This window comes from Rattus norvegicus, chromosome 5, assembly GCF_021556685.1.
Source record: "Rattus norvegicus strain SHRSP/BbbUtx chromosome 5, alternate assembly SHRSP_T2T, whole genome shotgun sequence".
Classification (NCBI taxonomy): Eukaryota; Metazoa; Chordata; class Mammalia; order Rodentia; family Muridae; genus Rattus; species Rattus norvegicus.
Window position 1 is genome coordinate 30,299,003 of NC_141538.1, and position 16,337 is coordinate 30,315,339.

Below are 16,337 nucleotides of genomic sequence, written 5' to 3' on the forward strand. Positions count from 1 at the left end.
GTGTCAACTGTCTATGCTAGTAAATTAAAAGAAAAACCTTTTCTTTATTTGGTCAGAGTTTTATATCTGCACACAACATATTTTGGTCATACTCACTAATACCATCGCCCTGCCAGTTCCTTGTGGATTGATAGCTCATGCCCCTCTTCCCACTTCATGTCTTTTTTCTTTTTTAAAAAAATATTATTTATTTTACGTATATGAGTACACTGTCGCTGTCTTCAGACACACCGGAAGAGGGCATCAGATCCCATACAGATGGTGTGAGCCACCATGTGGTTGCTGGGAATTGAACTCAGGACCTCTGGAAGAGCAGTCAGTGCTCTTAACCGCTGAGCCATCTCTCCAGCCCATCTTTTTTGCTTTGTAAACAACTCACTGAACCCATTAGTGTAACCCATATATGTCTAGATGGGCTTGGGCTCCTCACCATGCTGCATGTTGACGGGTTGGTCTTGTGACTCCTCCCGACAAGGATCAGGGACTATTGCAGAAGACAGAACTAGAGACTAGGGAGGATCAGGGCCAATCAGTATCTTCTGGTTATGAAAGGACTGTTCTGAACAGACTCATGACTCACAGCAGCCTTGGTTTCTGTTCCGGATCAAGCCAGTCAGTAGTCCATTATGGAGGGACCCATGCATCCCTACCCTAGCTGAGGAGCTAATGACAGTTGGTGGCTTCTGCGAGAGGGATAATCAATCTTTACAGCTGTGGCACCTGGCAAGTCCCCTGTGTTCCAGCAGGTGACCGACACCCATCATTACATCGGTAGCACCAATTGGAGTTGGTGGTTGACTTAAGCCACTTTTTTATTGCTGTGAAGAGATGTGTAGAGATGCTATGACAATCAATTCTTATAAAAGAAACTATTTAATTGGAGGCCTGCTTACAATTTCAGAGATTTAGTCTGTTGTCATCATGGCAGGGAGTGTGGTGTCGGGCATGGCAGACATGGTGCTGGAGAAAGTAGTCGAGAGCTGTATCCTGATCCACAGACGGGATGGCGTGGTGGGGGGAGGGAGGGAGAGAGAAGAAGGGGGGGAAAGAGAGAGGGAGAGAGAGAGAGCGGTAGATAGATAGGTAGGTAGGTAGGTAGATAGACAGGGGACATGGAGAGAAAGAGATAACTTCTCCAAGACCATACCTCCTGATCCTTCTAATCCTCTCAAATAGTGCTACTCCCATTAACTAAACATTTAAACACATGAGCTTGTGGGGGCCATTCTTATTCAAATCACCAGTGGTTTTCGTTTTTAAAGGACAAGAAACTGGGGTGGGGAATTGGGTTCACTGGGAGGAGTTAGTGGGAAGAGTAGGGGGAGAATATGATAAAAATACATTATGCATATGTAATTCTCAAAGAATTAATAAAAAGTATGTATTTTAAAATGTTGTGATGGAGTTTTGCTTTGTTTTTTTCCAGTGGTAGGAATTGATCCCAGGGTCCTGCACATACTGTGCTATTGAGTTAGACTCCCAAATACCAAGGTTGGGTTCTCTATCCCCATGCATGTATTTCGTTTCTACTTTTGAGAAAGGTCTAATGTAGTCGTCTGTGTTGTAATCTCAGCCTCTGGAGGCAGAGCAGGAAGCGTGAACTCATGAGCAGACTCTGCAACATGGTGAGCATCAGGTCAGCTTGAGCTCTTGTGGTGGGACTTGGTCTCTAAAGCCACCCCTTTTTCCCCTAAAAACTGAACTAATGATGCTTTCTTATTCCACAATATCTAATGTTCATTTTAATCATAATTATAGGTGTTTTTGTACATAACCACTTTGTACGTCTGCTCTTTCTTCTGTAGGAAGAGAGAGAGTTAGGGGAGAGAAGAACAACTGAGCTCACACGCCTCACTGGATGTTTCATCCTTAGAAGAACTCAGGAGGTCATCAATAAATATCTCCCCCCTAAGATAGAGAACGTAGTCTTTTGCCGACCAGGAGCACTGCAGATTGAGCTTTACCGAAAGCTGCTGAGTTCTCAATCTGTCAGGTTCTGTCTGCAAGGCCTTTTGGGAAATAGTGCTCACCTCATTTGCATAGGCGCCCTGAAGAAGCTATGCAATCATCCTCGCCTCTTGTTCAGCTTTGTGAAGGTGAGTCTGAGTCTGAGGTGAGGTGAGGAGAGTCTGAGTCTGAGTCTGAGGTGAGGTGAGGAGAGTCTGAGGTCTGAGTTTGAGGTGAGGTGAGGAGAGTCTGAGTCTGAGTCTGAGGTGAGGAGAGTCTGAGGTCTGAGTTTGAGGTGAGGTGAGGAGAGTCTGAGTCTGAGTTTGAGGTGAGGAGAGTCTGAGGTCTGAGTCTGAGGTGAGGTGAGGAGAGTCTGAGGTCTGAGTTTGAGGTGAGGTGAGGAGAGTCTGAGTCTGAGGTGAGGAGAGTCTGAGTCTGAGGTGAGGTGAGGAGAGTCTGAGGTCTGAGTTTGAGGTGAGGTGAGGAGAGTCTGAGTCTGAGGTGAGGAGAGTCTGAGTCTGAGGTGAGGTGAGGAGAGTCTGAGTCTGAGGTGAGGTGAGGAGAGTCTGAGTCTGAGGTGAGGTGAGGAGACTCTGAGGTCTGAGGTGAGGTGAGGAGAGTCTGAGTCTGAGGTGAGGTGAGGAGAGTCTGAGTCTGAGGTGAGGTAAGGAGAGTCTGAGGTCTGAGTTTGAGGTGAGGTGAGGAGAGTCTGAGGTCTGAGTCTGAGGTGAGGTAAGGAGAGCTGTGCGGCCTGGAGCCCAGAAGCTGACTTGTGCTGGGCTCGAGTGGGGTTTGTGAGGCAGCCCTCCTTTCTGGTTCTGTCGCAGAATCTCTCCAGCATTGGCCATGGCTTCTCCCTTCCTATTTTATGTTAACATATTCATTTCTGTGATGCTAACACATACAGAACTGAGCATTAAATAGTTTATTTTTCTTTTTATAAAAGTAATACATTATTGTTGCAGAAAATTTGGAAAGCTCAGAAAGTCCACAAAAGAAAACAAGCAGCTGGTGTGGAGCTGGCGCTTGCGGTCCTTACCTGTGGGAGGCTAAGGGGGAATCGCTCTGACCTTAAGGTCGGCCTGGGCTGCAGAGTCAGGTTCTGTTGCAGAACAGAAACAAAAATAAAAATCATTGTATAGTCTCCAACTAGAAAAACCGCATTTTGGTATTATGGATAGCACTAGCTAATAGTTGTTATTCTTTGTATAGCAAAGCAAAGTGCTTTTCTTGTTTTTTTTATTCTTCATGCAACTACCTGCAGTAAGTACTATGACCATCTCTGTGTCTTTGTTAAGAGAGGCTCTTGCTGTTTTGACCAGTTTAGTATTAAATTCCTGGACTTTTTACTTCCGCTGTAGCCTTCAGAACAGCCAAGACAAGAAGCTCCTCCTGCTGTGCTTGCTTCCCTCCCTATTTTTGTGGTACAGGCTTTACTCTCAGCAGTCAGGAGGCAGAGGCAGGTACAACTGAATTCTAGGCCAGCCTGGTCTATAGAATGAGTGCCAAGACAGTCTGGGCTACACAGAGAAACTCAGAAAAGAGGGGGAAAACAAACAAAGAGAAAGAAAGAAAATAGGGACTCAAGATATTTATATATAGTATTTTTCTTGAATGTTTTCCAAATTATATTCCTTCTGTAGGTGTGAATTTGAATTGATGACATAGTTGGGCAACTGCATATTTAACGATCATGAGGCAGACTGCAGCATGGTAGTGATTTCTGAGATTAGGACTGGTGTCAGTTCCTTAAGTTATACCTGTCATTCTTTTCCTCTGAGAGCATCTCCTGCAGCTCGGGTTGGCCTTGACATCCATATGTAGCTGAGCGTGACTGGGTTCTGATCCTAATTGTCTTTACATCCCAGCAGCTAGGATTATAGCACAGTTCCAGCTCTAACTCCTTAATGTTTGCCGAGTTTTGTACTTAAGTTGTATCTCTAAGTGTTAGCTGTTGTGTTGGAATGCAGAGCTAACAATTACCTCATGATGACATCGTTGAGACGGTTTAACAAGAAGTTATGGGAAGAGCCTAGTAGTTCTTCCAGGCCTAGTTAAAGAAATGGCACAGTAACTGTTAATGATGGAGAGTTTCAGCTCACCATGGAAAACTTTTATTCAATTATTTAAACAGTAAAATCAAAATATATTCACAAATAACTTTCCCAAACAAAAACTGTGGGTGCTGACTTATATATGAGATCATTAATTATACACTTAAAAAATGGAGCGTTGTAACGAAATTCTCCAAGTTTATCCTACAGTGGATCCTGTTTACTTAGTTTATTATAGAAGTAAGCTTTGTGTAACTGCAGAAAGCTGGATTATAACAATTTATTAAGCAACTCTTAAAGAAACAGATACTATATACAGTGGTAAAAATTAAACCCTTTGGGCATACAGCCCAGGAAGAATAGAAGCCAAAAATTCTTCCTTAAAAGGAAGAAATAATGACGGCCCAGAATACATCACTTAATTTAGAATGTTTTTGCATATCCCCTCCTCTGTGTGTGTGTGTGTGTGTGTGTGTGTGTGTGTGTGTGTGTGTGTGTGTGTGTGTGAATGTGTGCATCCATCCCAAATAGTTCTTCACAGCACATTCAAATATTTAGACTGTGCCCTGTGTCAAGACGTCTTCAAATTATAGGTGTATTGTGTAGATCTAACTTGATATAAACTTTTTAAGTTTTACAGATATTTAAGTGACTTTACCTAAGTATTGTTTTTTTTTCTTGTTTAAAGCCAAATTACAGTTAAATATGTACACAGAAAGGTTTGTCTAGTACTACTAAAAAGGTACTATAAGGGGAGTTTAGTTAACTACTCAGTTAAATGAGGTGAAAGATGAATATAGGGTGCATTAGAAAAACAGAAAACAGAAACCCTGGCCTGTTGTGTTCATCACTCGAGGAGGGGAGACAGGTTATCTCTGAGTTCAAGGCCAGTCTTTACTTAACAGGGAATTCCAGGCCAGCCTGGTCCCTAGGGTGAGACTGAAAGAACAAAGGGATCTGAATAAGCAGATAAAATTTACATCAGACCCTCAGTTCTGTATAGAACTGAGGTAACAGCAGAAAAGAAGCCTTTTAGGCAGGCAGTGAAGATTAACAAAATTCCAGAAAAGGGGAGAATTCTGGTAAACTAGGAAGAGGAGAGGCTCATCAATCCGGACCCTTTAACAGGGGTTGTCATGACAGGGGTTGTCATCTTATATATTTCTGGGCCAACTAGGCATTTGTAGGAAAGAATTTCAGAGGTGCCTATAATTGCTTTGGAATGAAAATAATCCGAGTTAAAATGGAGGCTCTGGCTTCAATATCTAGCATGTCGCCCCACCCCTGCCAAATTCTAGTTATATAAACAAAATGTATTATAAGGTAAATTTCTCTATTAGCTTAGGGATGACATCATTACTTCTTATGACGAAACTGATATGACTTATGACTCAGGACACTGTTGTCTTGTTTCAGTTTGTCATTTGGGAGATTTTGTGAGGCACCTACAAGTCAAGAGAATAAGTAGTAAGAGAGGAGAGAGTGAAAAGAAGAGAGTATATTTATTGATGGGGATGCCAGGGAGTGAGGACATTGATGGGGGATGCCAGGGAGTGAGGACATTGATGGGGGATACCAGGGAGTGAGGGCATTGATGGGGGATGCCAGGGAGTGAGGACATTGATGGGGGATACCAGGGAGTGAGGGCATTGATGGGGGATGCCAGGGAGTGAGGACATTGATGGGGGATCCCAGGGAGTGAGGGCATTGATGGGGATGCCAGAGAGTGAGGGCATTGATGGGGATGCCAGGGAGTGAGGGCATTGATGGGGGATACCAGGGAGTGAGGGCATTGATGGGGATGCCAGGGAGTGAGGGCATTGATGGGGATGCCAGGGAGTGAGGGCATTGATGGGGGATGCCAGGGAGTGAGGACATTGATGGGGGATACCAGGGAGTGAGGGCATTGATGGGGGATACCAGGGAGTGAGGACATTGATGGGGATGCCAGGGAGTGAGGGCATTGATGGGGATGCCAGGGAGTGAGGGCATTGATGAGGGATGCCAGGGAGTGAGGGCATTGATGGGGATGCCAGGGAGTGAGGACATTGATGGGGGATACCAGGGAGTGAGGGCATTGATGGGGGATGCCAGGGAGTGAGGACATTGATGGGGATGCCAGGGAGTGAGGGCATTGATGGGGATGCCAGGGAGTGAGGGCATTGATGAGGGATGCCAGGGAGTGAGGGCATTGATGGGGATGCCAGGGAGTGAGGGCATTGATAGGAGATGCCAGGGCTTTGGAAAGGCCCAGGAGCTGTGCAGGGAGCATGGTACTACCTCAAAATCGTAATTTTTACTTACAAAGATTTACTTCAGAGTTGGCTTGGACTACTGTGTATATTTTGCTCCTTACTTATTAAAGCAGTCAACGTGAACAAGTATTAACTCACATTTGAACAGGGTAAAGAATTTAACTCGAGTCGTGATGAAAATGAAGAAAGGAGCCTTTGCCAAGGCTTGCTGACTGTGTTCCCTGCTGGCTACAACCTGCTGCAGCTCTCCGAGAGCGAGTCAGGGAAACTACAGGTGTTAGTAAAGCTCCTGGCGGCGATCTCTGAACTTCGTCCCACTGAAAAGTAAGCCCAGTGTCCAGCCATTCATGTCATTGTCTGTCAGTCACTGCGTCCTCCCTCCACAAGCCCTGCCTGGGAACTGAAACTCACTCTACAACCTTCGCTCCTGGGGAGCCTCAGCGAGATTGTCCGTGGTTGAGAGCACACACTGCTCTCCCTGTGGTTGAGAGTGCACACTGCTCTTCCAGAGAACCTGGGTAGCTAGCAGCTGCCTGTAACTACCTGCAGGGACCTGACACCCACTTCCAGCCCCTGTGGGTACCTGTGTCACACACATGTTTGCATACACACAATTAAAAATGGAAAGACTGTGCTGTGTGCACACCCTGTGTTGATTTCTCCTGGAACTCACTCTGTGTTTTCCCTTGACCGATGCTCTTTTGAGACAGCCAGTCTCTGCCCTACTTTTCTCCTTTTACTTTTGCATATAAACATTCCCCTGTTTATATGATAGAGCTTGAATTTTCGTTCAATCTTGCATTTTGTTTACTTTGCTCTTTTTAGGGTGACTTCAGAGATGAAGGAGGCAAGCGTCTAAGATGGTCTAGCATCTTAGAACTGGCAGTTTAGATAAGGACTTTAGATAAGAGAGGAGCCCCTGTGGGTTAGTGGTTCAATGCTGCTGCTGATCCTTCTGTAATATCAGTATTACATTGTCCTTCACCTAAAAAACAATGCAAGATACTGCTTTAAAATGTTATGTAATAACATTTTGTTTTTGGTTGACAGAGTGATTTTGGTATCCAACTACAGACAAACCTTGAATCTTTTAGAAGAAGTATGCAAGTGTCATGGATATGCTTGTGCAAGACTTGATGGACAAACACCAGTCTCTCAAAGACAGCAAATTGTTGATAATTTCAATAGTAAATACTCTACTGATTTTATTTTTTTATTAAGTTCAAAAGCTGGTGGTGTGGGACTTAATCTTATTGGAGGATCTCACTTAATTCTTTATGATATTGATTGGAACCCAGCTACTGACATCCAGGTAGGACTATTTATGCATTAAGTAGACATTATGAACGTCCAGAAGCACAGCTATGATGATGGTGGTGGTGGTGGTGGTGGTGGTGGTGGTGGTGGTGGTGGTGGTGGTGGTGGTGGTGGTGGTGATGGTGATGATGATATGTTAATAGTGGTTTCGTGTTGGGCTCTAGTTTTGTACCGGCGCTCTGCTGCATCGGCGCTCTGCTGCATGCTTCCCACTTACCGTCTATTTAATCTTCACAGCATCTCCACAAATGGATGTTAGTAGCCTATGTTTCCTATCTGTAGAGAGGTGGAGATTTGTTCTCCTTCCAGCATGAGAAAGCTTTGGGTCACACTGTACAGCTAACTTGCAGGGTGTTCACGACCACTGGGGATGACAGTTATGGAGCCATGATCGATTTGTGTAGGCTGCAGTAAGGCTACAACAGTCACTTCTTTAGGAAACTTTGTGGAGAAGACCAGGATACTTTTCAATGTACAGACAACTTTTATGTATTTTGAGGTTTTAACAAATAGATTCCTACCTCAGTTGGTATTTCATTATGGGATCCTGAGACGAGTGAAGTTTTGTGATTAACCAGGTCTCAGAGATCAGAGGAAAGTAGCTGTACTCAGTTGTTAGTTTACAAGGATACTAAAGTCAGCAAACTCATAAGGCAGAGTTCAGGAGGGACCAGGCACAAACTCCATCCATCTCCCCTCTCAGTTGTACGAACAGCATTTAATCCTCAGCACCGAGGAGGGAAGTACCGCAGGGAATTACCAGCCAAGGGACTTCCACCAAGATTTGGTGTCCAGAGCATCTGGTAGGAGTTGGTTCTGTAGCATTAGAGCCTCCACAACAGCCTGATGAATCCTCCGATCATCTTCCCCAGAGGTCAGATTTGTAGCTCTGTGAAGCTGAGTGTGATGGTCAGCATGAGGGAGATGAGGATGATTGTAGACAACTGAACTGCGTGGGGCAAAGACCTACATTTCAGTAGGAGAGAAAGGAGTTGGGGAAAGGGAGTCATCCAGATCCCAGCATCCAGGCTGCCTGTGGGCAGAGAGAAAAATAGGCATTTCATGGTTCTTTAAGTGGCCTCTGGTTTGCTGGTCTTGAGAGTGGGACTCTTTGAAATCTTTATCTCACAAGTTAGGGGATTTTCTTTTGTAGGCTTTAGATCAGTGGGTAATTTATGTGGTAAAAGTTGATGACCAAGCATGCTGGCAGTGTTCTATGCCTGGTAGGGTTTTCTCCTTGGTAAGGTAAGGGTAAGAGACAGCCACATGCACACATTGTCAATAAAAGAGGAACGCAGTAACAGGCTTCATAGGGTAAGGGCATTGGAGGGCAGCCTTTTTGGGAGAGTGGGCAAGGTATAAAAATATCAACCCTTTGCTGCATAGTATCACTGTTAATCCTTAAACTAGAGGGAGCCTAATGTGATTGCAGATACCGTAAGGAATTTTCAAGCGTGAGCTATTACTTGCTTCTAGGACCGTGCATGCCAGGCTGTGCTTGGTACTTTGCATCTTGACTGTCCAAATTTGCTTTCATGTTTTATCAAGATACCCATCTCACTGTTGCATGGCACTTCTGCAGCTCCTTCACACGCCTCTCTGAGTGCTCAGTCTGCTTCTCTGAGCCCAGGTCAAGGATATAAAGCGGGCACATCGTGTGTGTGCGTGTGTGTGTGTGTGTGTGTGTGTGTGTGTGTGTGTGTGCACCTGCACCTGTACCTGCAAGCCAGTGTGTGGCATGGAACGTCTGTGGAGGTCAGAGGACAGTTTGTAGGAGCTGGCTGTCTTACAGTCTAGGTTCTAGGCCTCAAATTGGCTTGTCAGGCTGACGCTCTTACCGCTGAGCATCTTGCTGGCACTTGCTTGGTTTTTTAATCTATTAGTGAAATCCAGAATTCCCAGTAGTAAAGTATACTGCGGATTATTTATGTGGCAGGGGCCATTGGATCCTACTGCACTCAGAGCTCTCCTTACCTTTGCCTAGGCCATGGCTAGAGTGTGGAGAGACGGCCAGAAACACCCTGTCCATGTTTACAGACTCCTGACTACAGGTAACAACCTTCCTGGCATAGAAAGTGATGGCCTTAAAGTTCTTTGTTGTTAGTTTGTGCTTCAATATCTGGAATGTATTCTTTTATCAGATAATAAGTAACAAACGTTTTACCAAACACAAGTAATGGATACAAGAAGGAAATCTAATGGGTGTTTTCTCCCCAGGTACAATAGAGGAAAAGATCTATCAAAGGCAGATCAGTAAGCAAGGCCTTTCTGGGGTGGTTGTAGACCTAACCAGATCATCCGAACAGATCCAGTTTTCAGTGGAAGAGCTTAAAAACTTGTTCACATTACATGAAAATTCACATTGTGTTACTCATGACCTGCTTGACTGTGAGTGCACAGGAGAGAAAGATCACTCTGGTGAGTTGTATGTTGATCCCGCTACCGCAGTACACTCAACTTGGCTCTGAAAACATTGAAAGAGCAACTCAGAAATGCCTGCCATTTGCATGTATTAGTTTTCTTTGTCCCTCGGGTTGTAGGACAAGTACTGGGTACACACTTGAGAAAGTATTCAGTAGAACCTTAAGCTCAGTTTCATTTCTTCTAAATTTGTTGTGAAAAAATTTACTAGCAAATCTCTCAAAGCCTGGCAGAATGGCTTCAGAATAAGAAAGATGTTTTAATGAAATTTCATAAAATCCTTACACGTAAAATTACGAATTGTTTGTCTAAATCATGTAAGATTTATTCATAATAGGGCAAGACTTTGAGGTGCTTAGAAAAATCAACTATGCTTCTCAGTTCTTGGACCACGAGTGTTGTTTAAATAATCCTGAGACTCTCTGTCTTTAAAGTTAGACACTGTTCACAGGGGAACCAGGTGAGAATGGTGTGAGGAAGCCATGTCCAGGAAGGGAAGGTCACTTGGCAGATAGATGATGTCGTTGGGGGCTGGAGGGATGGCCTGGCAGCTAAGAGTGCTTGCTGCACGGTCATGAGGACTGGACTTTGGGTCCTAGCACCATGTAACAGACAAGGCATGTTTTTGTGTACATGGTACATAAAGTGCAAAGGCACTGCCCACTCACCCGGCACACAGACACTCAGACAGAAATTATAACATAAATCTTTGTGATGTTTAAGTTTTTCTTTTTTAACTTCTTAAAGGGAGGAGTTTGAGGTGTGTATATGATGTAAATACAGTACTTATATATGAAATTCTCAAAACAAAACATGTACATAAATATTATTGTACATGTGCACACATGTACAGATACACATTAAATCATATATACATACCCGTATGTTATACAATATTTTCTGTGGTTTTAGGGATTGAATCTAGAGCTTTGAACATGCTGAATGAGTACTCTGAGTTCTGAGCCACAAACCCAGCCCAAAGCTAATGTTTTATATAACCTGTAATTTAGTTTATATAAATTTACACATTCTAAAATTTATATTGCACATACTAGTATTAACAGATATGACTATGCATAATCATAATTATATTTCAGTTCTGTTGATATAGGACATATTTATTAGGGTAGATTTTATTTTACTTGTTTAGTTTTTGAGACACGGTCTTACTCTGTAGCTCTGGCTGGTCTGGAACTTGTATGTAGACAGGCTACCTTCACCTCTTCACTCTCTTACCCCTGCCTTAGGAATAGATTTAAAACCTCAGATAAATATTTTCATTTGTCTCTTCATGGACATTACTTACTATGTACTTTTCTTTTTTGCTTTATTTTGTAAAACTTTTCTTTTTTCTTTTTTCTTTTTTTTTTGTAAGTCAAGCTCTTGTTAGGTAGCCTGGGATAGCTTCACATTCCCTTTGTAGCCCAGGCTAGCCTTGAACTCAGAGATACTCTTGCCTCTGCTAGGATTAAAGGCATGCACCACCATCTCTCAGAATGACTTAATGGTTTTCAAACTTATTTTCTAAAATGGTTTTAACCCTTTTAAATTTTCTTCTTTGTAGAGTCTCATAAATTTGATATAAATTTGATAAGTGGTGTAAATACAAGAATTCACTGTAAGCTTTTAGGAATAGCAATATACGGAGCAGGGTGAGTTCCTTTCCCACTCAGCTGTGTTACCTTACATTGTATGGACATATAATCATTTATTTACCCCCACACTACACGTGTGTAATTAGTTATACACTTTTACTTATACACCTTTTTTTCCTGCAGTAAAGTATGTATTTGTCAGATAACTTATTTTTGTTAGTGTCTGCAGTTCCGGCTGCACAGGTTGTGATCACTCTGGCCTCCTTGAGCACCTATGTTCACGTGCACACACCCACCCACGTGTATACACTACACGCACCCACATGCAGACACACAAACCATAGAGTTAAAAATAACAAGTTTTTAGAGGCATCTTACCTGAATTGATGGGTGCAGTAGTCTTTATGCCTCATTTCGCAGGGAGCCAGTCTAGAGAATATTAGTGTGCTCACTGCAGAGACTCAGGACTTTGATGGATGGCGTTCGGACTCCGATGTTTGTGTTTGCAACACAGAAAAAAATAAACACAGAACTTGTCTATTTATTGGTGCTGGAGATTGGACAAGAGACCTTATGCACACAAGACGAGGGCTCACTCACACTGTGACTCTACCCCAGCTCTGCCCCACAGGCCTTACCTGACGGTTGTGCACTAGGAAACATTTGTTTGGGAGATCATTTGTCTGATGTGTATCTTTTTAGTAGACATTGAAGCTGTTGGATTCAGAGGCCAGAAGGCTTACTGAGCGCACAGTCAGCAGCCTTTCACGATGTGCAAATGGATGAATGGTTTAATCTGAACTATGGTGATCAGACGTGGCACATGATTCTGTATGTAGTGGGGTGGCTGCTGTCCAAAGGGTCTTACTGTTTAATTCATTGCAGATGATGCGTCGGAAAACCCTGTCACCTCTAGACAGTGTCAGCTTGGCCCTCAGAAGTCCAGCTCCTCGAGACCTCTGTCCATGTCACAGCTGAAGCAGTGGAAACATTTTTCAGGAGACCATTTAAATCTCCCAGACCCATTTCTCGAAAGAATAAGGGAAAATGTGTCCTTCTTTTTCCAGAATATAACCAACCAAGCTCCTGCCATCTAATGAAGGACCACTTTCCAACATTTCTGTACTCCCCTTAAAAATTAATATAGGAATTAACTGTAATCTTGAAAATGACAAAATTATTTAAATTATAATAGTGAACTTTGTTTCACAATATGTCTATTTATGTACAATAAAACCTGAGTTGTTTTTTAATCTTGTGCCGTCCGATGTGCCGTCCTACATCTGCTCATGCTCTATGTGAGTCCGCGATGGATAAACTTCATCCCGTGTCAGCAGTTTAACTTGCCTTTCCCTGATTGCTTAAGGCTGCCGTGTGCTCTCCTGAGTGTGTGTTGGTTGTTTCTTCTTTTGAGAGCTGTGTAGTTTATTAGCCTGTTTATTGATGGGATGAGTTAGGGTTTTTTGCTGTTTAATTTTTGTGGTTCTTTCTGTATCTGGATATGACTCTCAGGCTCTCTTCACTCTGGTGATGGTGCCCTGTGCTTGCTTAGACCTTCGTCTTTGTGGCACTTTTGGAAGTGGGAGATTAAGGAAGGGACAGCAGGGCAGGAGTGGGTGGGAGTGGGCAGTTGAGCTGGTGAAAGCACACACTCTGGAGTATTGTCAGCACACACGTTTCCTGTTAAGAAAACTCCTGCCTCAGCCTGTGTCTTGCAGGGTCTGTGTTTTCCTCTAGCAGTTTATACAGTTCCCGCCGTGATTTTGAATAGATTTTTGTGCAGAGTGAGAAAGATGGATCCAGTGTCGTCCTACAAATGGAAACTGTTAAGTGTAGCAACTCTGCAGGGAAAGGCTCCTCTACAGGAGCTCTGCTCCGAAGCTTCCCAGCAAGTGTTGCAGCTCTGCTCCTAGGAGGTTTCCTTAGGGAAAACTCTGCTCTGAGGAAAGTATCCAGCTCTGCTCTGAGAGGCATCTTGGCAGTCAGGAGCCAAGGAATACAGCAAAGTCACAACACACAACAAACTTCTCGTGGGAGATTTATTGGGAGGGATAAATCCAATTTTTTGAGGCTGGTGGTTGCCTCATTTGTAGGATTTCTTGGAGCCAGGGGGTCTTTCCAGGGTGGGGGTTGGTAGGTTTTTTACTTTGGATGGTAGGGCAGGGTCTGGCAGTTAAGAGTTTTCTGTGAGTGGAACCTGGTGGCTTGAGGACCCCAGGAAGGGAGGGGCCTGGCCACCAGTGTGCCTTGCGGGGCTTTTGTCTTCTGTCTGGTTCACTTGTTTTGTGCCAGTACCATGATTTTGTTGTTGTGACTGTGGTTGTTATATTGTGGTAAGGATTGCCTGCTTTATTTGGGGACTTCTGTGCTTCTAGATATATTTTAGGATTCCTTTTCCTAGTTCTGTGAAGCACACTATTGGGATTTTAATGAGATTGCATTTAATCTGCAGACTGCTTTTGGTAATTTTACCAACCTGTAGTGGTGTCTTTCCATCTTCCAGTAAGTTTTTCAATTTATTTTTTTTTCAGTGCTTTAAAGTTCTCATTTTAGAAATTCATGCTGGGTAGTTTTGTTGTTTTTAAACTCTTATAAATGGGACACTCCCCCTTCAAGTGTTCCTGCCCTGGTGGGGTGGAAAGGTGTCCTGAGACTTGGAAGCCCAGGAACCACACAGCAGAGAGAAGCCGCCTCAGCAGAGGGGCTGCAGCTGCCAGGGGAGGGGACCCCAGCTGACTGAGGAGCTGAGGGCCTCCGCCCTGCTCCCCTCCTGCTTCTCCTCACTGCTTCCTGGTTTCTTCTGATGAGTCACACCAGGTAATCTCATAAAAGAGATTTATTGGGAGGATCCAGGATATGGAGGGATGAATCCGGGTTGGCTGCCTCTGCTTACCAGAGGGAACAGAGGCAAATTGAACCAAGGGCAGAGCTTTTCAGGGCAGAGCTATCTGGAGTGCAGATTGGGGAGCTCAGGGATTGGTGGGTTTTCATGCTCGGGGACTGGTGACGCTCTTCTCCCCTTCCCTTTTATCAGGTCCATGGGTTAGGCTGGGAAGACCTTCCAGGCTGGAAGGGGCTTTGGCTGTAGCACCATCACTGAGGGGATGGAGGGGCTGAAGGGGACGGATTGGGGATGCTGGAGAGGAGGTTCTGCCACCATGAACTGCTTCTGAAGGGAGGAAAGGAGATGCCGCAGCTTTGCCTGGTGCAGCTGTTTTGACAGCTCCTGTAGGTGGTCCCTTACTTATGATGGCTGCAGGCTGAGGTGGGAAAGAGATGCTGTGGCTTTAACAGCTCTTGTGATGACCACTCGGGGACTACACTCCCCTTGATTTCTTTCTTGATTGAGTTCATTACTCCAGAGCTTGATGCTAGTTTTTGCATCTGATTTTTTTTCTTTTCTTTTTTACATAGCAAGTAGCTGAAGATGACTTTGAATATCTAATCCTTTTTTTCTCCCAAGTACTGGAATTACAGGTGTAAACTACCAATCGAGTTTATATTGTGCAGGGATTTGAAAGACCCCCGGTGTGGGGAGACCCTCATTCAAGTCTCGGTATGACGCACCCCCTCCCCCAAGAACTCACACAAGACCATCCTTGCTGTAATTACATGAGGTTTATTGATAGGAACCAGTGCACTGGGGTCGAGACTCATATCCCATGCAGGGGCACAGGAGTTCGATGACCAGTAGCTGGGAGAAGGGGTACTTAAATCACCACACTGGCAGCAGTGAGCATCCCTCTCTGCCCACCCACCATTCTGGATTCCTGAAAGAAAAACTGATGGTGTAAAGGGATATTATTTTCTTTTTCCCTGTGTAACAGATTTTGGGGGGCGGGGGGCAGAACCAGTTTCCTGTGGCCCTCTTCTATAGCTAGTTTATTCTTTCCCTTGAGTCGTTTCAAATTCCCATCAGCAAGACTCGCTCTTTGGTGCCTATAAAATCAATACCAGTTCAGGATTCAGCTTTTATCACTAAAAAAATATACTGTGGGGGAAAAATCTTTTGATTCAGACCATGCTTTATTGGAGTTTGTTACACAACTTAAGAGCCTGGAGTGTTAGATATAATTTAATCATATATTTCAGGAGTCATTTTATTTTTAAAGTCTGGTACCCACAATGCAAGCTCTCTATGTGCCTACTGCCTCTCTCTGCACTAATTACAGGAGAGACTCCCAAGCCTAGTAACATGTCTCAGAAGCCCGAGTCAACAGCGCAGATTCCATGAGTCTTTGGGAACTCACACTCTTGTTTGTGTGGACAGGCTCCCCAAATCACTAATGTATTTTTGTCAGTGATAAATGAATATAGCAAGGCTGCACCCTAAGGGCCCAGTCAAATGATCTGCCAACTTTGATTTAATTTTCATTAACTGCTCTTAGCTTATCAGGGAGTGAGATTAACCATTCTTCCCCAGGGTAGATGCTAAGAAAGGCTCAAGGAGGCCTAGAGTTGAGCTGTCCTCAGTAGGACAGCAGAGACACCACAGTGTAAGTGAGCATCAAGGCTTGGAGACTCAATCCCAGTGAGGATGACTGAGGCGGGAGTGAGGCACAAGTAAGCTTTGACGAAGTAACTTATAACAGGGTTTTGCAAAGAGGTTGCATTTTTGTTTGTCTGTGCTATTGTATTTGTTTTGAACTTTTGGACCACCATGATTTATGTCACTGTGACTAGTCTATCATGAGAACGGCACAAATGTGACAGCTAGGGATTGTATCAGCACTTTGGGAGTGTTAATT

At 44.1% G+C, this 16,337-nt stretch overlaps 1 protein-coding gene across 2 annotated transcripts in view; it reads left to right on the forward strand.

Annotated features, from left to right (window-relative positions):
• Positions 1-12,842, forward strand: part of Rad54b (RAD54 homolog B) — a 73,015-nt gene extending 60,173 nt beyond the window's left edge. The window contains 6 exon segments of one of the 2 annotated variants that reach the window (NM_001191755.4): positions 1,806-2,096; positions 6,405-6,580; positions 7,307-7,568; positions 9,558-9,624; positions 9,791-9,991; positions 12,475-12,839. In NM_001191755.4, the coding sequence (NP_001178684.2) occupies positions 1,806-2,096; positions 6,405-6,580; positions 7,307-7,568; positions 9,558-9,624; positions 9,791-9,991; positions 12,475-12,686 (1,209 nt within the window). In that variant the 3' untranslated portion in view covers positions 12,687-12,839. 2 annotated transcript variants of the gene reach the window in all.
• Positions 12,843-16,337: the final 3,495 nt, after the last annotated feature.